Source organism: Pongo pygmaeus, chromosome X, assembly GCF_028885625.2.
Source record: "Pongo pygmaeus isolate AG05252 chromosome X, NHGRI_mPonPyg2-v2.0_pri, whole genome shotgun sequence".
Classification (NCBI taxonomy): domain Eukaryota; kingdom Metazoa; phylum Chordata; class Mammalia; order Primates; family Hominidae; genus Pongo; species Pongo pygmaeus.
In genome coordinates, this window is record NC_072396.2 from 100,842,187 (window position 1) to 100,867,404 (window position 25,218).

A 25,218-nucleotide genomic window follows, 5' to 3' on the forward strand; every position below is an offset into this window, starting at 1 on the left:
TGAAAATTAAGTTAAAAACTAGTCACTATCAGATAAATGTATTTAATGACTTTTTAAGATTAATCTACAACCTGAGAGTACCAGAAAGGAATAATTGGGAACTGGTGAATGCTTTCAACTGATTTGATTAATTAACATGCTAATTGGAGACTGTATTGTTCTACATTTTAATAACTGTTTTCACTTATTTTTTTTTTTTAGAAAGGCTTATACTCTGATATCTTTCAATAGATTTGGGTTATGTATAACAGTATATATTAAATTTTATTTGCTGGATTTTGTGGAATTGAATATACATATCTTAACTAGGAAAATTAATAAGATGATTTTTGAATGCTTATCCTCTGGGTTAAGGAGGACTAGCTAATATTAATTCTAATGCCTGAATTGTAAATTTAAGCACCCCTGTCAATGACACTTTATGTAATTCAAGTTCATATTCTATTCAGGTCATGAGCACCAGCACTGTAATTTTTTTTTAAATGAGGTTGAGGAAAATGTTGAGATATATACAACACAATTTTACCATATCAATTCTGTGATCAAGAATTTTTAAGTGTGTAGCACTCTGCACACATTTTTATATAACAAATATTCTATGCATTATTTTACTTAAAATTTTTTTTGAAACATTGTCTAAAATGGTCTCTTTGTTTATTTTATAGGGTGGGCTGAAAAACAGCAAACATGAATGCACCCTGTCTTCACAAGAATATGTTCATGAATTACGATCGGGTATATCAGATGAGAAACTTCTTAATTGCCTAGAATCCCTCAGGGTTTCTTTAACCAGCAATCCGGTCAGGTAAGTTGTTCTTATCATTTCGGTATGATTCATACAATTTGTAGTGTATATAATTGTTTGGGAATATAATACGTTTTGTTATTTAAACCTCAAGATTTCCTGACTAAAAATCTGATGTTAATAAAACAGCAGCATCTGATTGTGAAGTTGTAAACTTTAAAAAATATATTTAGTTGGATCTCTAGTAATGTACAATTTTAAGAATACAAATGTTAACATAGAGCCAGAAGTTAAATATCCACATTTACATGGAAATCTATTTGTGGGCTCAGATAATTATTATATATTTATTTATAAAGCAAATTAAGTATATTTGCTCCATGATTTTATTCTTTTTTTTTTGTGAGACAGAGTCTCGTTCTGTCGCCCAGGCTGGAGTGCAGTGGCACGATCTTGGTTCACTGCAACCTCTGCCTCCCAGGTTTAAGCAATTCTTCTACCTCAGCCTCCTGAGTAGCTGGGACTACAGGCGCGCACCATCATGCCTGGCTGATGTTTGTATTTTTAGTAGGGAAGGGGTTTCACCATATTGGCCAGGCTGGTCTCGAACTCTTGATCTCGTGATCCACCTGCCTCGGTCTCCTAAAGTGCTGGGATTACAGGCGTGAGCCACCGCGCCCAGCAGATTTTATTCTTTTAAAACTTGAAAGGTATATATAACTTCATGTTCTTCTATAAGTTTTAGATATACTCTTCACGTATTTCTGTAATTTTGAGATAGCAAAAAGTGAATTATTTTAACCAGTAAAAGAAGCGAGAGCATTAATAAACTCCTCAAAACTCTACTAATTTAGGCTATTAACTAACTACAAAGGATTGTTAGGAGGTTACTTGCCAATGGTGGATTCCAGTAACTGTGGTTCCTTCTTTGTAAAATGTTTTACAAAGAAAAATAAAATTTCAATAAAATATCAAAACATTCTTGGCCGGGCATTGGGGCTCACACCTATAATCCCTGCGCTTCAGGGGGCTGAGGCAAGTGGATCGCTTGAGTCCAGGAGTTCGAGACCAGCCTGGCCAACATGGTGAAAACCCATCTCTACCAAAAATACAAAAAAGTCAGCCAGATGTGGTGGTGTGCGCCTGTGGTCCCAGATATTCACGAGGCTGAGGTGGGAGGATCACCTGAGCCCGGGAGGTGGAGGTTGCATTGAGCCCATATCCCGCCACTGCACTCCAACCTGGGAGACACAGCAAGACCCTGTCTCCAGAAAAAAAAAAAAAAAAAAATCCGGGATCTATTTATGTAACTACTAGAATCTTAAGTTCAGAATTTACTCCATAAGAGTATATAAAAAACTTACTGTGATTTTATCCATGTTTTTCCTAATATATAATAGGTCTGTCTTGTACTTTTCTGTCCCGTCCACAGAGCCTTGAAAATAATTTAGAGCTCAGTCATTCAGTTTGGATTTATGTATAAATTGAAATATATTAATTACTTATTTATAGTGCACTTGGCAAAATACCCAGAAAATTACAATTTTAAAACAACAAAAATTTTTTAAAAAGCCAGTGTCAAGATGTGACTTATCTTAGAGTATGATAATCGTTGAAAGACGATTGTCTTGCCATTTCTTCCAAAATGCTCCTAGGTTTTTTTTTTGTTTTTTGTTTTTTTTTTTTTTGAGACGGAGTTTTGTTCTTGTCACCCAGGCTGGAGTGCAGTGGTGCTGTCTCGGTTCACTGCAACCTCTGCCTCCTGGGTTCAAGCGATTCTCCTGCCTCAGCCTTCCGAGTAGCTGGGATTACAAGCATGCACCACCACGCCTGGCTAATTGTAGTATTTTTAGTAGAGACGGGGTTTCACCACTTTGGCAGGCTAGTCTCGAACTCCTGACCTCAAGTAATCAACCTGCCTCAGCCTCCCAAAGTTCTGGGATTACAGGCTTGAGCCACTGCGCCCAGCCTGATGCTCCTAGTTTTAATGGTTTGAATGAACAGGGGACGTGAGTTCTTGAGAACAGTAACTACGGTGGTGCATTTCCCCCCCTGCACGTAACGTACAGCACTCCACCGTTTTGCCAAGCACTTTGTGCTCCTAAAATTTCTGTTGCATTGTTGTTTGAATGAATGAATAAATGAGTGTTTTAAAAGTAATTGTAGAAGTTGTAGCATTAAGAAATAAAGGGGGGGGCGAGTAAAAATGCATTTTTATAGAGATGTTGGGAAAGGCTTGCTTGAAATTACACGTGGGACTTTTACTAGATAGGCGCTTTGACCAGCTAAGCAACAGGGCTCCCCTCGTGTGGGGCTTTTAGGATGTAGCAACCATTGTCACACAGGGAAGGATTATGTGATCAGGTGAGAAGGTGGCCGACCCTGACTGGCTGGAAGCAGATGCATTCTGGTAGTTGATTGGTCCACAGGTAGCGTGACGCTTGTCACGTCCTCAGGCTCCCAGCATTCAATCGTAGCCTTTCGGACAGCTCGAAGCCTTCTGTAGAGAGCTCGAAGCCTTCTGTGGAGAACTCAAAGCCGTCCGTGGAGCCCCAGACGAGCCAAAGCCCACCTTCTCCTCAGCCTGAGCTGTCTTGAAGATGAGTAAGAGTGGGTTTGGGAGCTATGGCAGCATTTCTGCTGCTGATGGAGCGAGTGGAGGCAGTGACCCACTGTGTGAGAGAGATGCAGCTCCTGCTATTAAGACCCAAAGACCTAAGGTCCGAATTCAGGACGTTGTACCGTGTAATGTGAACCAGCTTCTCAGCTCTACTGTGTTTGACACTGTGTTCAAGATTAGGGGAATTATAGTTTCCCAGGTCTCCATCGTGGGGGTAATCAGAGGGGCAGACAAGGCTTCAAATCACATTTGTTACAAAATTGATGATATGACCGCGAAACCAATCGAGGCCCGACAGTGGTTTGGTAGAGAGAAAGTCAAGCAAGTGACTCCACTGACAGTCGGAGTATATGTCAAAGTGTTTGGTATCCTCAAATGTCCCACGGGAACAAAGAGCCTTGAGGTATTGAAAATTCATGTCCTAGAGGACATGAACGAGTTCACCGTGCATATTCTGGAAACGGTCAATGCACACATGATGCTGGATAAAGCCTGTCGTGATACCACTGTAGAAAGTGTGCCTGTGTCTCCATCAGAAGTGAATGATGCTGGGGATAACGATGAGAGTCACCGCAGTTTCATCCGGGACGAAGTGCTGCGTTTGATTCATGAGTGTCCTCATCAGGAAGGGAAGAGCATCCATGAGCTCCAGGCTCAGCTCTGCGACCTTAGCGTCAAGGCCATCAAGGAAGCGATTGATTATCTGACCGTTGAGGGCCACATCTATCCCACTGTGGATCGGGAGCATTTTAAGTCTGCTGATTGAGGCAGGGAAAACATCCTTTCACTTTCCGAAGACCCTTGCATCCAGCTGTGAGTAATTTTGACCTGTTGACTTTTTAGGAAGTAGGACTAAAAAAAAAAATCTCAAGTGGCGTTCTTTGTCAACTCGCTGCTTTTCTAACTGCTTTGAACTTTTTGGATTTTCTATATTTGAAGCTCAGAGAGAGATGGTGATGGATAAATTGACAACTCTGTAGGATTTACTAGCAAGCTAATGGAAACATGATGATTTTGGGGGAAGAAAAACTACAGAAAATGTAGAAATTTATTATTTAATTGTGTTGGAGCTTCTTTTTCCAAAAGAAAAACTAGTTGCAGTCAGGGAGCCAGCGAAAAGACAAAAAAAAAAAAAAAAAAGTCTTGCTTGTTTTTATGTTAGACTTATTTTCCATGTTTGGATTTAGCTTATTATAATGATATTGTTATCTCTTGCTTAATATAGTATTTAGTATTTGATTAATTCAAATGAGCTGAAGATATTAATTTGTGAATTCTGATGCTCAGTTCAAACATTTATGTGTGATTTGCTCTTATTACTATGAATTTATGTTTTCTTAAAATAAGATTATACTATGATACTATGATATGAAAAATAAATCATTTTTTCCAGGTTATCTTTGAATTTTTTAAAATGTGGTGAAGTTTAATGATTATTTCATATATGATATGGTATTTGGATGAAATTACAATTTATTGTAGTTGTATGGTAAATGGATGCCAGAGTTTCTGTAAGTTTGATGTGCTGGTGTATTATTTATTTTACTAAATGCTCTGTTTTATGTATAACAAGGTAATTTTTAGGACGTTAGGGAAACAAGTCATAGGAATATGAAACTTACTGAGTTTAACACAAATTCATTCAAATGTTTTATTAAAGTAGTTTTACAAAATCTTAACTTTCCTGTGTGGTTTTTTTTCCTAAGTACATTTGAAAAAGCCTTTTTGTTTTATATCCTTGAGGATTAATAGTTTCAATTATCCAGAATTTTTTCTTTTCTATATATAAAATACCCAGAACATATGCTATAGCCTAGTTCTAACAATACATTTTAGTGTGGATTATATAAATTATGTGAGACTTTTAAATAATTGACCATTAACGAAAGCCCTCAGTTACCTATACACTAAAGATGGTATCTTTCAAGATGCTAATTTTTTTTACATTAGAGGAAAGAAAAAAATATATACTTTTTAATGAATATATGTTATATTTTATATATGTATATTCATATATAATATACAAATAGAAGAGAAGAACATTATTTGTCTAATTGAATCATGAAAACTGCAAAAAAAAAAAAATCTCTTAAATGGAACATTGCCAGTACTCTGTACTTCCAGGAAAACTTTCAGAAAATGGCCTCTGTCAGTGGCCATTAGAAAAACCACCAATTCTTGCTTAAGCTTCGTGATGCATATTTTTCTTCCCCTTGAAAGTAAAGAAATTGTAAATGGCACTCTTGAAAAGGACAAATGAATAACATACTATAAACCTGTTACTTAAATTATCAGACATTTTGAAAATTCTGGTCTTCATAAACCTAAAATATTAGGAACCACTTTTTGTTGAAAAAGGTTACCTGTCCTAGGGAAAATCATACTGGGGGAGAGGCAACAAGGGGCATATATACTTGGAATTGTGGACCTGAAAGAAAGAGTCTAGCAGATACAATATTCTTTTGTGACATTAAAATCTGATATTTATGAGTATAATTATAGGTCACTCCCATAATTGCTTGAGCTGATCCAGCTGGCCAGTGGATGCGTAGCCACTTGTTTTTCCTACACTAGGAGCATGCCTCCAGAAGGAGGGGGAAAAAACTCTTTTTTTTTTTTTGTTTGTTTGGGAGGCCAAACTGCTTTTGTCTCTGCAAACTGATACACTGAGATATGTACACCTGAATTTAAGGCAGAAGACCAACCTCTCCCCCATCTGTGAGGGGAAATGTCCTCTATCTGTGTTCCTTGGGGTTCTTTTAGGCTTTTAAAATTACTCCTCCCAACACTTATTCTTCTGAATGGAATCATGTGCTTTAGTGGATTCTGCTGCAGGTAAGAGATAGCAGTGGAAAAATAGTAAGTAGGTCTAGATATAATGTCAGTGGAAATAAAACATTTTTAGGCAGAAAATCACTGAATTGTTTTATACATGTATATTTAGTCCATGTTAAAGGTAGCAGATTTTTAAAGTTCATTTTGAACACCCACCTGGCATGCATACTTTTTCAATTTTGTTTAGACTGGGAATGACTTGGCTAATATCCCCTTTCTCCAAGGTCCTGCCCTGATAGGTAGCCACACCTTTTGAGGATAAGATACAAATCCTGGGGACATACTATTGACTGTTTTGGGCAGGGACATTTAAGCCTGAGGAACCTGAAAAACATAATTGATGATTATAATCTACCCAAGGTTTTTTCCTATGGCTCACAGGCTTATGAAATGTATGTATTTATATTGAGGTTGATTCTAAATTAACTATGAATAAATATATTTGAAAGTGTTTTCAAGGCCAATATAATAATCTTATTATGGTCATAATTATTAGTGATCATTTTGTTACTTTTACCTACTACATTTAGTAATATTTGGAGTAGAAGCTGAAAAACATAAATTCTTATTTTTTTCAATTTCTGTTTACTTTTTATAACAGCAATTTAAAAAAGATAACTAGCAAGAATTATATTTGTTCATGAAACCTTTATTGAGTTCCTACTATATGCATTTAAGTGTTAACTTTAATTTTGATAAGCTTAAATTTTATTGACTTCTGAAATGCTTATTAAAGATAATAATAGTTAACATTTTAACATTTATTTACTATTTATTATCTCCCAAGTACTGTTCTAAGAGTGGGAGTTGTGTGTATGTGTTGTGCGTGTGTGTATGTGTGTGTGTGTATGTGTATGTATGATCCCTGTGATGCGTAGATTTACATTTTCAGCTCAGACCTCTCTGTCTGTCTCTTTTTTTTTTTTTTGAGACAGAGTCTTGCTCTTGTTGCCCAGGCTGGAGTGCAATGTCACAGTCTCGGCTCACTGCAACCTCTGCCTCCCAGGTTCAAGCGATTCTCCTGCCTCAGCCTCCTGAGTAGCTGGGATTACAGGTGCCTGCCACCATGCCCAGCTAATTTTTTTGTTTGTTTGTTTTGTTTTCTTTTTTTTTCTTTTATTATTATTATTATTATTATACTTTAGGTTTTATGGTACATGTGCGCAATGTGCAGGTAAGTTACATATGTATACATGTGCCATGTTGGTGTGCTGCACCCACCAACTCGTCATCTAGCATTAGGTATATCTCCCAATGCTATCCCTCCCCCCTCCCCCCACCCCACAACAGTCCCCGAAGTGTGATGTTCCCCTTCCTGTGTCCATGTGTTCTCATTGTTCAATTCCCACCTATGAGTGAGAATACGCGGTGTTTGGTTTTTTGTTCTTGTGATAGTTTACTGAGAATGATGATTTCCAATTTCATCCATGTCCCTACAAAGGACATGAACTCATCATTTTTTATGGCTGCATAGTATTCCATGGTGTATATGTGCCACATTTTCTTAATCCAGTCTATCATTGTTGGACATTTGGGTTGGTTCCAAGTCTTTGCTATTGTGAATAGTGCCGCAATAAACATACGTGTGCATGTGTCTTTATAGCAGCATGATTTATAGTCCTTTGGGTATATACCCAGTAATGGGATGGCTGGGTCGAATGGAATTTCTAGTTCTAGATCCCTGAGGAATCGCCACACTGACTTCCACAAGGGTTGAACTAGTTTACAGTCCCACCAACAGTGTAAAAGTGTTCCTATTTCTCCACATCCTCTCCAGCACCTGTTGTTTCCTGACTTTTTAATGATTGCCATTCTAACTGGTGTGAGATGGTATCTCATTGTGGTTTTGATTTGCATTTCTCTGATGGCCAGTGATGGTGAGCATTTTTTCATGTGTCTTTTGGCTGCATAAATGTCTTCTTTTGAGAAGTGTCTGTTCATGTCCTTCGCCCACTTTTTGATGGGGTTGTTTGTTTTTTTCTTGTAAATTTGTTGGAGTTCATTGTAGATTCTGGATATTAGCCCTTTGTCAGATGAGTAGGTTGCGAAAATTTTCTCCCGTTTTGTAGGTTGCCTGTTCACTCTGATGGTAGTTTCTTTTGCTGTGCAGAAGTTCTTGAGTTTAATTAGATCCCATTTGTCAATTTTGGCTTTTGTTGCCATTGCTTTTGGTGTTTTAGACATGAAGTCCTTGCCCATGCCTATGTCCTGAATGGTAATGCCTAGGTTTTCTTCTAGGGTTTTTATTGTTTTAGGTCTAACATTTAAGTCTTTAATCCATCTTGAATTGATTTTTGTATACGGTGTAAGGAAGGGATCCAGTTTCAGCTTTCTACATATGGCTAGCCAGTTTTCCCAGCACCATTTATTAAATAGGGAATCCTTTCCCCATTTCTTGTTTTTCTCAGGTTTGTCAAAGATCAGATACTTGTAGATATGTGGCATTATTTCTGACGGCTCTGTTCTGTTCCATTGATCTATATCTCTGTTTTGGTACCAGTACCATGCTGTTTTGGTTACTGTAGCCTTGTAGTATAGTTTGAAGTCAGGTAGTGTGATGCCTCCACCTTTGTTCTTTTGGCTTAGGATTGACTTGGCGATGCGGGCTCTTTTTTGGTTCCACATGAACTTTAAAGTAGTTTTTTCCAATTCTGTGAAGAAAGTCATTGGTAGCTTGATGGGGATGGCATTGAATCTGTAAATTACCTTGGGAAGGATGGCCATTTTCATGATATTGATTCTTCCTATCCATGAGCATGGAATGTTCTTCCATTTGTTTGTATCCTCTTTTATTTCGTTGAGCAGTGGTTTGTAGTTCTCCTTGAAGAGGTCTTTCACATCCCTTGTAAGTTGGATTCCTAGGTATTTTATTCTCTTTGAAGCAAGTGTGAATGGGAGTTCACTCATGATTTGGCTCTCTGTTTGTCTGTTATTGATGTATAAGAATGCTTGTGATTTTTGCACATTGATTTTGTATCCTGAGACTTTGCTGAAGTTGCTTATCAGCTTAAGGAGATTTTGGGCTGAGACAATGGGGTTTTCTAAATATACTATCATGTCATCTGCAAACAGGGACAATTTGACTTCCTCTTTTCCTAATTGAATACCCTTGATTTCCTTCTCCTGCCTAATTGCCCTGGCCAGAACTTCCAACACTATGTTGAATAGAAGTGGTGAGAGAGGGCATCCCTGTCTTGTGCCAGTTTTCAAAGGGAATGCTTCCAGTTTTTGCCCATTCAGTATGATATTGGCTGTGGGTTTGTCATAAATAGCTCTTATTATTTTGAGATACGTCCCATCAATTCCTAATTTATTGAGAGGTTTTAGCATGAAGGGTTGTTGAATTTTGTCAAAGGCCTTTTCTGCATCTATTGAGATAATCATGTGGCTTTTGTCTTTGGTTCTGTTTATATGCTGGATTACATTTATTGATTTGCGTATATTGAACCAGCCTTGCATCCCAGGGATGAAGCCCACTTGATCATGGTGGATAAGCTTTTTGATGTGCTGCTGGATTCTGTTTGCCAGTATTTTATTGAGGATTTTTGCATCAATGTTCATCAAGGATATTGGTCTAAAATTCTCTTTTTTTGTTGTGTCTCTGCCAGGCTTTGGTATCAGGATGATGCTGGCCTCATAAAATGAGTTAGGGAGGATTCCCTCTTTTTCTATTGATTGGAATAGTTTCAGAAGGAATGGTACCAGCTCCTCCTTGTACCTCTGGTAGAATTCGGCTGTGAACCCATCTGGTCCTGGACTTTTTTTGGTTGGTAAGCTATTGATTATTGCCACAATTTCAGCTCCTGTTATTGGTCTATTCAGAGATTCAACTTCTTCCTGGTTTAGTCTTGGGAGGGTGTATGTGTTGAGGAATTTATCCATTTCTTCTAGATTTTCTAGTTTATTTGCATAGAGGTGTTTGTAATATTCTCTGATGGTAGTTTGTATTTCTGTGGGATCGGTGGTGATATCCCCTTTATCATTTTTTATTGCATCTATTTGATTCTTCTCTCTTTTTTTCTTTATTAATCTTGCTAGCGGTCTATCAATTTTGTTGATCCTTTCAAAAAACCAGCTCCTGGATTCATTTATTTTTTGAACAGTTTTTTGTGTCTCTATTTCCTTCAGTTCTGCTCTGATTTTAGTTATTTCTTGCCTTCTGCTAGCTTTTGAATGTGTTTGCTCTTGCTTTTCTAGTTCTTTTAATTGTGATGTTAGGGTGTCAATTTTGGATCTTTCCTGCTTTCTCTTGTGGGCATTTAGTGCTATAAATTTCCCTCTACACACTGCTTTGAATGCATCCCAGAGATTCTGGTATGTTGTGTCTTGGTTCTCGTTGGTTTCAAAGAACATCTTTATTTCTGCCTTCATTTCATTATGTACCCAGTAGTCATTCAGGAGCAGGTTGTTCAGTTTCCACGTAGTTGAGTGGTTTTGAGTGAGATTCTTAATCCTGAGTTCTAGCTTGATTGCACTGTGATCTGAGAGACAGTTTGTTATAATTTCTGTTCTTTTACATTTATTGAGGAGAGCTTTACTTCCAAGTATATGGTCAATTTTGGAATAGGTGTGGTGTGGTGGTGAAAAAAATGTATATTCTGTTGATTTGGGGTGGAGAGTTCTGTAGATGTCTATTAGGTCCGCTTGGTGCAGAGCTGAGTTCAATTCCTGGGTATCCTTGTTGACTTTCTGTCTCGCTGATCTGTCTAATGTTGACAGTGGGGTGTTAAAGTCTCCCATTATTAATGTTCGGGAGTCTAAGTCTCTTTGTAGGTCACTCAGGACTTGCTTTATGAATCTGGGTGCTCCTGTATTGGGTGCATATATATTTAGGATAGTTAGCTCTTCTTGTTGAATTAATCCCTTTACCATTATGTAATGGCCTTCTTTGTCTCTTTTGATCTTTGTTGGTTTAAAGTCTGTTTTATCAGAGACTAGGATTGCAACCCCTGCCTTTTTTTGTTTTCCATTTGCTTGGTAGATCTTCCTCCATCCTTTTATTTTGAGCCTATGTGTGTCTCTGCACGTGAGATGGGTTTCCTGAATATAGCACACTGATGGGTCTTGAGTCTTTATCCAATTTGCCAGTCTGTGTCTTTTAATTGGAGCATTTAGTCCATTTACATTTAAAGTTAATATTGTTATGTGTGCATTTGATCCTGTCATTATGATCTTAGCTGGATATTTTGCTCGTTAGTTGATGCAGTCTCTTCCTAGTCTCGATGGTCTTTACAATTTGGTATGATTTTGCAGTGGCTGGTACCGGTTGTGCCTTTCCATGTTTAGCGCTTCCTTCAGGAGCTCTTTTAGGGCAGGCCTGGTGGTGACAAAATCTCTCAGCATTTGCTTGTCTGTAAAGTATTTTATTTCTCCTTCACTTATGAAGCTTAGTTTGGCAGGATATGAAATTCTGGGTTGAAAATTCTTTTCTTTAAGAATGTTGAATATTGGCCCCCACTCTCTTCTGGCTTGTAGGGTTTCTGCCGAGAGATCCGCTGTTAGTCTGATGGGCTTCCCTTTGATGGTAACCCGACCTTTCTCTCTGGCTGCCCTTAACATTTTTTCCTTCATTTCAACTTTGGTGAATCTGACAATTATGTGTCTTGGAGTTGCTCTTCTCGAGGAGTATCTTTGTGGCGTTCTCTGTATTTCCTGAATCTGAATGTTGGCCTGCCTTGCTAGATTGGGGAAGTTCTCCTGGATAATATCCTGCAGAGTGTTTTCCAACTTGTTTCCATTCTCCCCGTCACTTTCAGGTACACCAATCAGACGTAGATTTGGTCTTTTCACATAGTCCCACATTTCTTGGAGGCTTTGCTCGTTTCTTTTTATTCTTTTTTCTCTAAACTTCCCTTCTCGCTTCATTTCATTCATTTTATCTTCCAGGGCTGATACCCTTTCTTCCATTTGATCGCATTGGCTCCTGAGGCTTCTGCATTCTTCACGTAGTTCTCGAGCCTTGGTTTTCAGCTCCATCAGCTCCTTTAAGCACTTCTCTGTATTGGTTATTCTAGTTATACATTCTTCTAAATTTTTTTCAAAGTTTTCAACTTCTTTGCCTTTGGTTTGAATATCCTCCCATAGCTCGGAGTAATTTGATCGTCTGAAGCCTTCTTCTCTCAGCTCGTCAAAGTCATTCTCCGTCCAGCTTTGTTCCGTTGCTGGTGAGGAACTACGTTCCTTTGGAGGAGGAGAGGTACTCTGGTTTTTAGAGTTTCCAGTTTTTCTGCTCTGTTTTTTCCCCATCTTTGTGGTTTTATCTACTTTTGGTCTTTGATGATGGTGATGTACAGATGGGTTTTTGGTGTGGATGACCTTTCTGTTAGTTTTCCTTCTAACAGACAGAACCCTCAGCTGCAGGTCTGTTGGAGTACCCGGCCGGCCGTGTGAGGTGTCAGTGTGCCCCTGCTGGGGGGTGCCTCCCAGTTAGGCTGCTCGGGGGTCAGGGGTCAGGGACCCACTTGAGGAGGCAGTCAGCCCGTTCTCAGATCTCCAGCTGCGTGCTCGGAGAACCACTGCTCTCCTCACAGCTGTCAGACAGGGACATTTAAGTCTGCAGAGGTTACTGCTGTCTTTTTGTTTGTCTGTGCCCTGCCCCCAGAGGTGGAGCCTACAGAGGCAGGCAGGCCTCCTTGAGCTGTGGTGGGCTCCACCCAGTTCAAGCTTCCAGGCTGCTTTGTTTACCTAAGGGAGCCTGGGCAATGGCGGGCGCCCCTCCCCCAGCCTCGCTGCTGACTTGCTGTTTGATCTCAGACTGCTGTGCTAGCGATCAGTGAGACTCCGTGGGCATAGGACCCTCTGAGCCAGGTGCGGGCTATACTCTCCTGGGGCACCGTTTCCTAAGCCCGTCGGAAAAGCACAGTATTCGGGTGGGAGTGGCCCGATTTTCCAGGTGCTGTCTGTCACCCCTGGAAGGGGAACTCCCTGACCCCTTGCGCTTCCCGAGTGAGGCAATGCCTCGCCCCTGCTTTGGCTGGCGCACGGTGCGCTCACCCACTGACCTGCGCCCACTGTCTGGCACTCCCTAGTGAGATGAACACGGTACCTCAGATGGAAATGCAGAAATCACCCGTCTTCTGCGTCGCTCGCGCTGGGAGCTGTAGACCGGAGCTGTTCCTATTTGGCCATCTTGGCTCCTCCTCCCGCTAATTTTTATATTTTTAGTAGAGACGGGGTTTCGCCATGTTGGCCAGGCTGGTCTCAAACTCCTGACCTCGTGATCCGCCTGCCTCGGCCTCCCAGAGTGCTGGAATTACAAGTGTGAGCCACCCACCTGGCCAGACCTCTCTTTTGAAATTGAAACTCCATCTCCAAATGTCTTATTGGATGACGTATAGGCATTTTTAATACATTAAAAAATAATGAAAAATTATGTGTGATACGTGTTTTATATATATATACACAGATATATATATCTATATATATATTAGTATGTATATACATATATATATCTATATATATTAGTATGTATATACAGATATATATATCTATATATATTAGTATGTATATACAGATATATATATCTATATATATATTAGTATGTATATACAGATATATATATCTATATATATATTAGTATGTATATAGATATATATATCTATATATATATTAGTATGTATATACAGATATATATATCTATATATATTAGTATGTATATACAGATATATATATCTATATATATATTAGTATGTATATACAGATATATATATCTGTATATATATTAGTATGTATATACAGATATATATATCTATGTATATATTAGTATGTATATGGCATTTACTACCCCTGTACAATGTTTTAAGACGTTTAAATGTACATACACAATCAGGATAACATTATTAGTATTGTTCCTATTTTGTAGATGAACTTGAGGCTCAGAGAGTTTAAGTAATTTGCTCCATGTTAAAGTTGCATGCCCAGCAAGTGTCAGTGTTAAGATTTAAACCCAGGCTTTGTATCTCTAGAGCCTAGGGCTTTAACAACTAGTTTGTACAGCGTCACAATAAGGAAAGTCTATTAAAATAGTATTCTTTCACTGTTGTTAGTATTATTTCACTGTCATCACATACTAAATAGTTTGACTTTCTTTCATTAATATTTGTCTGATTTAAATGAAAAAGAAACTATGAAAACTTTCAGCAAATGTATAGAAGATAATATAAAAACACCTTTGTACTCATCTATCAGCTTAAGAGACAAAACGTTATCTTTTGCTGTTGTAGAGAACTTAGTTGAATAACTTGGGAGTTTTTTTATGATATCGTAACACCATTTGGGCCTATATTTTCATTGGTTTAAAAGATCGTCTGAAGTTCTATATGTTCTCTAAATGTATGCATGTAGTTTTTGCAATATAATATCTTAAGAATATATATCAGTGTATTGAAAAGCCTATTTTTTTTTTCTGATCACATAGCTGTGTGTAAATTGGGACTTCTTTGCCCTATCCATTGTGGATGATACTTCTAGTAATTCTAACACCATCTCTATGATATTTATTCCAATTTGCCATCATGTGATAAATTACAAAAACAATTTTTTAACATTAAGGGTTAATTTCCTTTGGTAATACCTTAAATTGGAGAAGTTCAATAAATAGCACTTAATATTATGTGGTTTGTTTTTACATATCACATGGATAATCCTACAAAAGAATAACAAAACTAAATTCCCCTTGTCCATATGGGGCTTATATATATGGAGCTTACATTCCAGTACAGGAATTCAGACATTTTTTTTTAAGGTGTACATCAAATAGCAGGTTGTAATATGATCTGAGGAGGAGATGTTGCTATTTTATATTAGATGATTAGCGAAAGCCTCCCTGACTTTAATGACATTTGCACAGAGGTCTAAAGGAAGTATGGCAGTGACCTATGTTCACTGGAGGAGTAATGTTGTTAGAAACGGAAAACAGCAACAGCAAATACCAAAGATGGGAGCATGCTTGGCATGTTCTAGGAATGTCAAGGAGGCTAGCATGCTGGAAGCAGATAATGTAGAGCCTTATTGACCATTCAAAGGACTTTGGCTTTTACTTTGAGTGAGCTGGGACACTGTTAGAGAGTTTTGAGGAATGGAATGGCATGAGATGACCTACATTTTTAAAGGATAGCCCTGGGTGGAAGCAGGGAGAACATGTTGTACATTACTCAGGCAGAAGGTGCCACTGGCCGCAGAGGTTTCTAGCTGGTGAAGTGACACCCCAGGATCCTGTGACAATATGATAAATCATTCTAGTTCTTGATCACTCGTCTGTGGTGACCTTGGTCCAGTCAATGGACCTCTTTGGTCCTCAGTTTCTTCATATGTAAATGGGATTGGAGCCTTCCAGCTCTAAGCCTCTGTGTTCTATATTTTCTTTTGCTTAGTTTTAATCCTCTTACCTTTGCTATTGGAACTAGATTAATGTTTAGGTGTTATTTTGAAGAGTGAGAAGAATGTTCCTCTATAAGGCTAGAGGATTTCCTAATGTTTCATTATTATTTGTATTTATAAATGTATTTAATCACTCCCAGACAGATATTTATAATTTCCTTTAAATACGGATGAAAGCAGTTCCTAAAACTCTGTTGCATAACTGTTTTTGAAACCTGGTGTTCATTAGAACCCACACCGTTGTCCTCTCGTGGATAATGGCTCCTCCCTACCACAGTTTTAATTGGTTTCTTTTTGTTCAGCCCCTCGTAAAATTTAAAAATATATATAAATAAGTGTACACACACACACATACATATACATACTAACAGTTTTACCAAACATCCTCAAAGCAGTCATTTTGGAATATTAAGTAGAGTCATGAATTTCAAATTCACATGGTATTTAATCACTCAGGTGATAAAGGCTCTGAGAAAGTCATTTTGGTATATTATTTTCTGCTAAAGCAAATACTTAAAAATCTCTTTTATAAGCCCTCATTAACTGGTCCTATCTCAAATCACTCTGTTACTGTACATTTCCCTCAACATTTATTTTTTACTATATACATTTACCGGTATCTGTTTATACTCTGTAATAGTTTCATGCATGCATGTCTGTTTTTCTCATTTAGATTTTAGTCTCCTCTGGGGAAGGGACCCTCTTACCCTCTTATTTGTCTCGTGGTGGCTGGTACTGTGTAATTTATATATACTAATGTGTGATTTGATGTGGTTATTGACCCACCATCAATAACAACCTATGCTTCGCCACCAGTGAGAATGAATTTGCATTAATCTGGCACTGTTTTGTGGCCATGCATTTTTAGCTGTAATCAGAAAAAGAATGAAGCTAACTTCTTCCACATAAGAATGAAACCTTGGTTTGAATCATATTCACAATCCACAGACAGCATAGCATGCTTTATGCAATAGCCTTGTTACAGTTGCATGGTGAATTAATGAAATTGAATGTTTACAACTCTATTTAACACTCTAAAAATCCATGTGCTTTGACTATAAAGTAAATCCCAATCTGCTATCACAAATTGTATTAGACTTTGCACATACCATGGTCTATGTGTGATTTAGAATGAGGACTCCGTTATTTAGAGATTTTTGTTCATATCTCTTTACTAAAGTTTATGAAAGGAAGCAGTGCCTGCTGAGAAATGACCAATGAGTTTGGACAATTTTATTCCGAGCCAATTCATTGCAAGATGTATAGGTATTTGGCAATACATTTTATGAAGATCCAAAGAAATATGTAGCAATAGATCAGTCACTAAGGTTTCTCAGCATATGACAAAAACAGCAAATATTGCTTTGAAGAATAGTATCACAGAATTGTGATTGCCTAGAATTCTTGTTAGAGTTGTTGCTGAAATTGCCTCACAGCTTTAGGGGTATTTTACCCCATGAGGAAATTGTTTTTTCTGTTTGGTTGGGATCCACTTATCTGCCAAACTCATGGCATAGTGTCTGTATTCACATCCTATGATGATAGCTTCCTTAGCCAATATTTCCAAGCCAGTGAAAACATAAAATATCTTTTCGAGTTGATACATGTGCAGTTATTTGCATTACCTCTGGAATATTTGTTTTTATTTGATGTTATCTTCCCTTTAGATTTAAACATATTTTTCTAGTGTATTTACAAATGTGCATTTTAACATAATCATAATGAAAATAGATGGATCTTGACAGCAATACAAATTAGGACTAGAAAGCACTTTCTGAATTATAGGTCTTAATAAGTATTTAAACAACCTGTATTAAACTTATTAAAAGCTTGGCAAAGCAGCCAACAGTACTTAGAAAGTTAATATAAAGGTAGGTACAGATCACTACTCTTAGAACATTTTGCAGGGGACTAACTATGAAAGATGGAATAATAAGGATACTTTTTACAATGTAGAAATGTGAACACGGCTTAAAATTGTGAGCACATCTCATAAAGCAGCATTATGTGCGGTATTACTAAAGCAGATTTTTAAATATTGGTATTTGAAACTTCTTTGCTTTCACTTTCAAATCCATAAATCATTTTAGAATAGCACTGGTATATTTATACATAGAATACAAAATGGTAAACTCATTGCAGTTGTCAATTTATATGCCTTTTGTTAAAATCTTGGTCAACAATTCAAATTCGTATCAAGTATATTCAAGCTCATTTGACTAAGTTGATACCATACATATTAAGTGACCTGGAAATTTTAATCATATACTATTAGCTTCAAAACATAATTCTGACTTCAGCACATCCAATGATACTACCTCTTAATAGAAGCAAAGTAGATTTATGTGTCATACATTATTTTAAAAAAGAATTAGGCACAGCAAATACTCAAGTTTTTGAAGTATTATTTTATTAGGAGAATATGTTACAGGCATTAGGATAAATAGTGGTTCTTGTGTTGGATTTATTTTATTACTATGTAAGCTACACCAAGGCAATACATTTTCTCATTTAAATGATGTGTTTTAAACTAGAAAGCCAATTTTTATATAATAATCATCTAAAATAATTAGAAACATATAACTGGTCATATAAAGGTATGTATAATCTAGCAGCAGAATCTAGGCACACTGATTATATGGATTTCTGAGTAGAAGGCTAACTTCCCTCTTAAAACACTTATATGCATTTTCTACTTATTCACAATTAGTCTTGGGAAGAAAATGCTTATAAATATGTCATTTGAAATATATTTATTTCGAGTTATATGAACTAATTCAACTAAAGGTCTTGGGCACATCCTAGAGTTTTAATACTTCTCTCATTATTTTGAGAATATTGTAAAAGTAGTTGCAGCTTAAAATAAAAGAAGCAGATATTCTGCTTCCGTAAGACAAGGGTAAAAATGCCAAGCTCCAATTAAATGAGGAAAGAAGGTGGAACTTTTCCAAAAACCTAGGACAATGTCAGGTAATGATTTGAGTATAACGTAGACCTAAGTTTCTTTGTGTGGAGTGGAGAGGGGTCGGGGGATGTTTATCAGGTAAACAGTTCTGTCTCAATAAAAGCCTCTCAATAAAAAGTATTGAGAGACATAGCTGTTACCCGATAAATGACATTGCATCTCTTTTGTGTTGTTGTTTGTTTTTCAGGAGGGTCATTCTTCCTAATTCTGAACTCATTTTATTTTGTGGTTCTTTAAATGAGGGATATCGGACAACAACAGTAGAATGAGTCCTTGATGGTTTTCTATAAAGTACAGAAGATTTCTATGAATGTCCATTTCCTGCATTTAGCCAAAAAGTAAAAAAATCAAGGTTATGATATTTCTACAATGACCAGGAATAATAGTACTGGAATGTAGCTTTCTAGTAATCTAACCTGCTACCAAGGTCTACTTGAGAAATGCCCCTGAGGCTCTCCCCTTGGACTATCTATCATCTCAGCTGGACTTTTGATAGAAGTTGGATAGCTGACAACTCACAATTAAGATGCCAGCTAGCACCTGGAGTGCAAGTAGTCTGTATAGTTGATTGAAAGAAGATCCATGTGCACTAGATAACAGTATTTGCTCTATGACCCCAGCTGTTCGACTGATGGTAGATAATGGACAGCTAATTTGGGGAGATTTCCCACCTGGTCAGCAAAGCTGTAAGTGTATAGCCTCTCACACCAGGCAGTTTAAACCTGGAATCTTCTGTTAAGATGGAATCCATGAAGGCAGAATATAGAAGATAACATAATGTTATAGTACTTCTAAAAACTAAAACATCTTCAAATGAGACAGTTTTAGTGACCTCTTATATGAATATGAATTTCAAGCCTTTCATATACCCGAAATCAACCTACTCCTGTTAGGTCAGTTCTGCAGCATCCAGTGTTATTGAACATAGCAGATTGACTCTAATTCTGTTTTGGAGGATATTGCCTGAGTACTGAGTACTGCCACAGTTTTTTTTTTTTTTCTTTTATGTGGTACCATACTTCCCTTGATACCAGCTTCCAAAAGAATTTCCTGGAGATCATATGTTAAATTGGTACATCCAACATTTATTCATCAAAAACTATTGAAGATTGGAGTGCTGTAGTTAAACAGATTTTTAAAAATTGAGTTATAAATTTCCATATGTGAATTAATATCTGTCAAAGAATATCTTGAAGTGGATCCAGCACTAAAACTATATTAAGTATTAATGAATTTTTCTTCGATATAGAGAATGCTTAAGAATTTTATAGTGCCTTTGAGGTTCGCATTATGAGCATTTATTAAGATGGTGTAATACTTTAAGTGGTGTGGGACATCAAGCTGGGGGTATTCTCTGACCTTGTGATATACTTTGTATCTTCAAAAACTTTTCTGTCAGTTTATGTGCTTGATGAGCAATGATGTTGCTTTCTCCTGGAAAGGAGATGGGTTATTATGTGGGTTTATCATTAATTTTGGTTTCTGTTACCATTTTTGTATTGTTTACAAATTATAATGATTTACCTGTTGAAATCATGTGTCTTAATTTGCTGATGACCATAGTTTGATTCAAGTATTCACCTTATTGTATTTCACAACTCTTTTAAATGTGCTTAGAAAGTTGGAATGATAAAAGTTAAGAATAAATCGCTATAGAGGAGTTCATTTGGGGAGCAGGAAAAAATTGCATATACAGATTAGTTTTTCTTACTTTCTTTTTTTTTCTTTCTTTTTTTTTTTTTAGTTTATTTGTTTGTTTTGAGATGAAGTCTGGCTCTATTGCCCAGGCTGGAGTGTAGTGGTGCAATCTCGGCTCACTGCAACCTCTGCCTCCTGGGTTCAAGCAATTCTCCTGCCTCAGCCTTCCGAGTAGATGGGATTACTGGCATGCGCCACCACACCTGGCTAATTTTTTCTATTTTTCGTAGAGATGGGGTTTCCCCGTGTTGGCCAGGCTGTTCTCAAACTCCCAACCTCAGGTAATCCACTTGCCTCGGCCTCCCAAAGTACTGGGACTACAGGCGTGAGACACTATGCCTGGCCCAGACTGGTTTTTAAAATACGTGACTGGAAAGTTCTGAATCATTGATATAAAGGATACTAGATAAATGTGAATTATTAAATAGCACTGTGGAGATATAAGCATTGTGCTGGACACATACTGCAGAGGTCTATATAAGCATGATATTGGGCTTATTAATCTGTGAACTCACAGCTGATTTGGAATCACATAATAATGTTCCACTATTTAAAAGAATAATCCTTAGTATATTCTTTGTCTTAGAAAACTCATCCGTGCATTCAGGATCTTGGCTCTGATCCTTGTGTGTATGATTTGGCATCTTTGATACTCCTCCTATGTCACATTTGCTCATTTTTTCACTTGTGATATCTAAATGGCTTTTACATTTCCATTGGCAATACTCTAGCTCAGGCCTCACTCCATTTGGAGACAAAAATTGATAGAGGAAGTGATTGGTCTGGCAAAACATAGTTACTGGGTTTATTGAAAATTCAGTATAACCAAAGTGAATAAGGTAAAGTGCAAAGGGATAATGAAGTCAAGGAAGTTAGTAGGAAGCAACCCCAAAATGGCTGACCAATGTCTTTCATGTTGAGTATGGAAGCAAGGAAGAGTTACCAAGGACTGTTATTCCCAAATGAAAGGTGAGTGGCTTTATTTTTTCAAACTGATTCCTAATATTTGTGAAGTATTTTGTGGCAGACCAAATATCAACTAATAGTTACTACATTTTTTGAAGTGGGTATTTACAGATATATCATTGACGTGTCTACAGCCAATAGTCATAAATTGTAATATGATAGGGCTCAATATTTTATCCATTGGTACATGGGAAACAGAAAGAAAGTATATTTTTTGGACATCTCTGATGTTTTTATTATCTAAAGTATCCTGTGCCTTGATGATGCAACCCAAAATTAATAATTAAAAAGATGAAAACCACCTCATTGGTATTGTTTTTACTTCTACATATAACCATTGGTGATATTTTTAATATATTTTAACTTTTATCCAATATTTGTTCATGAAAGGAAAATAAAATCTTGTAACCTCTAATTAATGATTTTTATGTTGTCGATAATATAGTTTAATGAGAGGTATATAAGAATTGAGAAGTGCTGGATTCTATTGTTTTACTATTAGGAAGCTCTGTATTCTAAGACAAGTCACTAACCTTCTTTAGTTTCTTCATCTACAAAATGGAGTAACTTATTTTATTTCACAACCAGAAAAGCTACTCTTATTGGTGTGCGTTCTTTCATGGAGGTTTGTTTGTAAATGAAGAAAAATCCATGTTGTTAATTAAAATTGTTTGTTTTGGCTTTTAACTGTTCCAATTAAAAAGAAAGTCTTTGTTATTTTAAATAAGGCCAAAGTTATTTCAGCAATTAAGACATGCTTTCTTTACAAAGCATTTATATGTTTGAAAAGACTTAGCAAGTATAAATGCATATCTTTTAGGTGTAGCTATATTTCTAGAGTTTTCTGAAAATAGGTACAAGTCAGGTTGACAATAACAGAAGGCTGATATCTCTTAGGGACTTCATACTGCGTTTAGTCCTACAAATGTTTTGTTTGTATGTCATGTATATATTTGTTATTATTGTGTTGTTATTGCTTTAGATGGTTTATTTCACTATAATATGAGAAAAATAATAGCGGATTTGGCTTATTTTGTCTTGGATAAAAGCCTTAACAACTTGTTTAGTGGGGGATTATTAAGGATTTTGAATATTCGTTGTATTTATGTTGGTCAAAGGATACAAAATTTCATTTAAACAGAAGGTGTAAGTTCAAGAGATTTATCATACATCATGGCGACTGTAGTTAATACCAATATGTTGTATACTTGAAAATTGCTAAGAGAAGAAATTTTTAAAAGATTATTTTTAAAATTTCAATAGTTTTGGGGGTACAGGTGGCTTTTGGTTACATGGATGAGTTCTATAGTGTTGAATTCTGAGATTTTAGTGCAGACATCACCCAAGCAGTGTACATTCATTGTACCCAATATGTAGTCTTTTATCTCTCACCCACCTCCCAACCTCTGCCCACCTACTTAGAGTAGTGATGGTGTTTTGATGGAAATTGCAGTGAGTTTATAGATAGCTTTTGGCAGCATGGTCATTTTCACAATATTGGTTCTACCCGTCCATGAGCATGGGATGTGGTTCCATGTGTTTGTGTCATCTATGATTTCTTTCAGCAGTGTTTCGTAGTTTTCCTTATAGAGATCTTTTGCCTCCTTGGTTAAGTATATGCCTGAGTGCTTTTTTGTTTGTTTATTTGTTTTCATTTTGCAGCTGTTGTAAAGAGGGTCGAGTTCTTCATTTGACTGTCTGCTTGGTGCCACTGATTTGTGTACATTGATTTTGTAACCTGAGACTTTACTGAATTCATTTATCAGATCTAGGAGCTTTTTGGATGAGTCTTTAGGGTTTTCTTGGTATACAATCATATCATCAGCAAACAGTAACAGTTTGATTTCCTCTTTTCCAATTTGGATGCTCTTTATTTCCTTCTCTTGCCTGATTGCTCTGGCTGGGGCTTCCAGTACTATGTTAAATAGAAATGGTGAAAGTGGGCATCCTTGTCTTGTTCCAGTTATCAGAGGGAATGCTTTCAACTTTTACCCATTCAGTATGATGTTGGCTTTGGGTTGGTCATATATGGCTTTTATTACTTTGAGGGAAGTCCCTTCTGTACCTAGTTTCTTGAGGATTTTTATCATAAAGGGATGGTGGATTTTATCAAATGCTCTTTCTGCATCTATTGAGATGATCATATGGTTTTTGTTTTTAATTCTGTTTATGTGATGTATTACATCTATTGACTTGCTTATGCTAAACTATTCTTGCTAAACTCTTCATCCCTGGGATGAAACCCACTTGATCACAATATATTATGTTTTTGATATGCTGTTGGATTCAGTTAGCTAGTATTTTTTTGGGGATTTTTGCATCAATGCTCACCAGGGATATTGGTCTGCAGTTTTCTTTTTTGTTAACGTCCTTTCCTAGTTTTGGTATTATGGTGATACTGGCTTCATAGAAACATTCAGAGAGGATTCCCTCTTTCTCTTTTGGAATAGTTTCAGAAGGAGTTTCAGAAGGATTGGTAAAATTTTCTTTGAATGTCTGGTAGAATTCAGTTGTGAGTCCATCTGGTCCTGGACTTTTTCTTGTTGACAATTTTTTTTTATTACTGATTCTATTTCCTTGCTTGTTACTGGTCGGTTCAGAGTTTGTGTTTCTTCCTGATTTAATCTAGGAGGGCTGTATGTTTCCAGGAATTTACCCATTTCCTCTAGATTTTCTAGTTTTTGTGTATAAAGGTCTTCATAGTAGACTTGAATGATCTTTTGTATTTCTGTGGTATCAGTTATAATGTCTCCAGTTTCATTTCTAATTGAGGTTATTTAGATCTTCTCTCTTCTTTCTTTCATTAATCTCGCTAACGGTCTATCAATTTTATCTTTTCAAAGAACCAGCTTTTTGTTTTATTTATCTTTTGTACTTTTTTTGTTGTTTGAATTTCATTTAGTTCTGCTCTGATCTTTGCTATTTCTTTTCTTCTTCTAGCTTTGGGTTTCGTTTGTTCTTTTCTTTTTTTTTTTTTTTTTTTGAGACAAGTTCACCCAGGCTGGAGTACAGTGGTTCAATCTCGGCTCAGTGCTGCAACCTCCACCTCCCAGGTTCAAGCGATTCTTGTGCCTCAGCCTCCCAAGTAGCTGGGACTACAGGCATGCGCCACCATGCCCAACTAATTTTTGTATTTTTAGTAGAGACAGGGTTTCACCATGTTGGCCAGGGTGGTCTCGAACTCCTGGCCTCAAGTGATCTGCCTGCCTTGGCCTCCGAAAGTTCTGGGATTACAGGTGTGAGCTACTGCGCCCAGCCTTTGTTTGTTCTTGTTTCTCTAGTTACTTGAGGTGTGACATTAGGTTGTCAATTTGTGCTCTTTCAGACTTTTTGATATAGACATTTAGTACTGTAAACTTTCCTCTTAGCACTGCTTTTGCCATGTAACAGAGGTTTTGATAACGTGTGTCACTAGTACCATTCTTTTCAAATAAGTTTTAAATTTCCATCTTGGTTTCATTGTTAACCCAAAAATCATTCAAAACCAGACTAATTTCCATGTATTTGCATAGCTTTGAGGGTTCCTTTTGCAGTTGATTTCCAGTTTTATTCCATTGTGTTCTGAGAAGATGCTTGATCTGATTTTGAGTTTCTTAAATTTATTGAAACTTGTTTTGTGGCCTATCAGATGGTCTATCTTGGAGAATATTCCATGTGCTGACGCGAAGAATGTATATTATGCAGTTGTTGGGAAGAATGTTCTGTAGATTTCTGTTAAGTACATTTGTTCTAGGATACAGTTTATGTCTGTTGTTTCTTTGTTGACTTTCTGTCTTGATGGTCTGTCTCGTGCTGTCAGTGGAATATTGAACTCTCCCACTCACTATGTTGCTATTTCATTTCTTAGGTCTAGTAGTAATTGTTTTATAAATCTGGGAGCTCCAGTGTTAGGTGCATATACATGCAGGATTGTAGTATCTTCTTGTTGGTCCTGAGAGAGGAGATTTTTAAGTGTTCTCATAACAAATAAGTATGTGAGGTAATTCCTATGTTAATTACTTTGATTTACCC

At 36.9% G+C, this 25,218-nt stretch overlaps 2 protein-coding genes across 6 annotated transcripts in view; both read left to right on the top strand.

Annotated features, from left to right (window-relative positions):
- DIAPH2 (diaphanous related formin 2) overlaps positions 1-25,218 on the top strand; it is a 908,418-nt gene that overhangs the window by 202,046 nt on the left and 681,154 nt on the right. For all 5 annotated transcript variants that reach the window (XM_054470847.2, XM_054470849.2, XM_054470850.2 and 2 more), the window contains one exon: positions 666-805. In XM_054470847.2, coding sequence (XP_054326822.1) covers positions 666-805 — 140 coding nt within the window. The remainder of the gene's footprint in view (positions 1-665; positions 806-25,218) is intronic.
- On the top strand, positions 2,151-5,040 carry RPA4 (replication protein A4). The gene has a single exon (XM_054470852.2). The coding sequence runs from the start codon at positions 3,346-3,348 to the stop codon at positions 4,129-4,131; it is 786 nt and encodes a 261-aa protein (XP_054326827.1). The 5' UTR covers positions 2,151-3,345; the 3' UTR covers positions 4,132-5,040.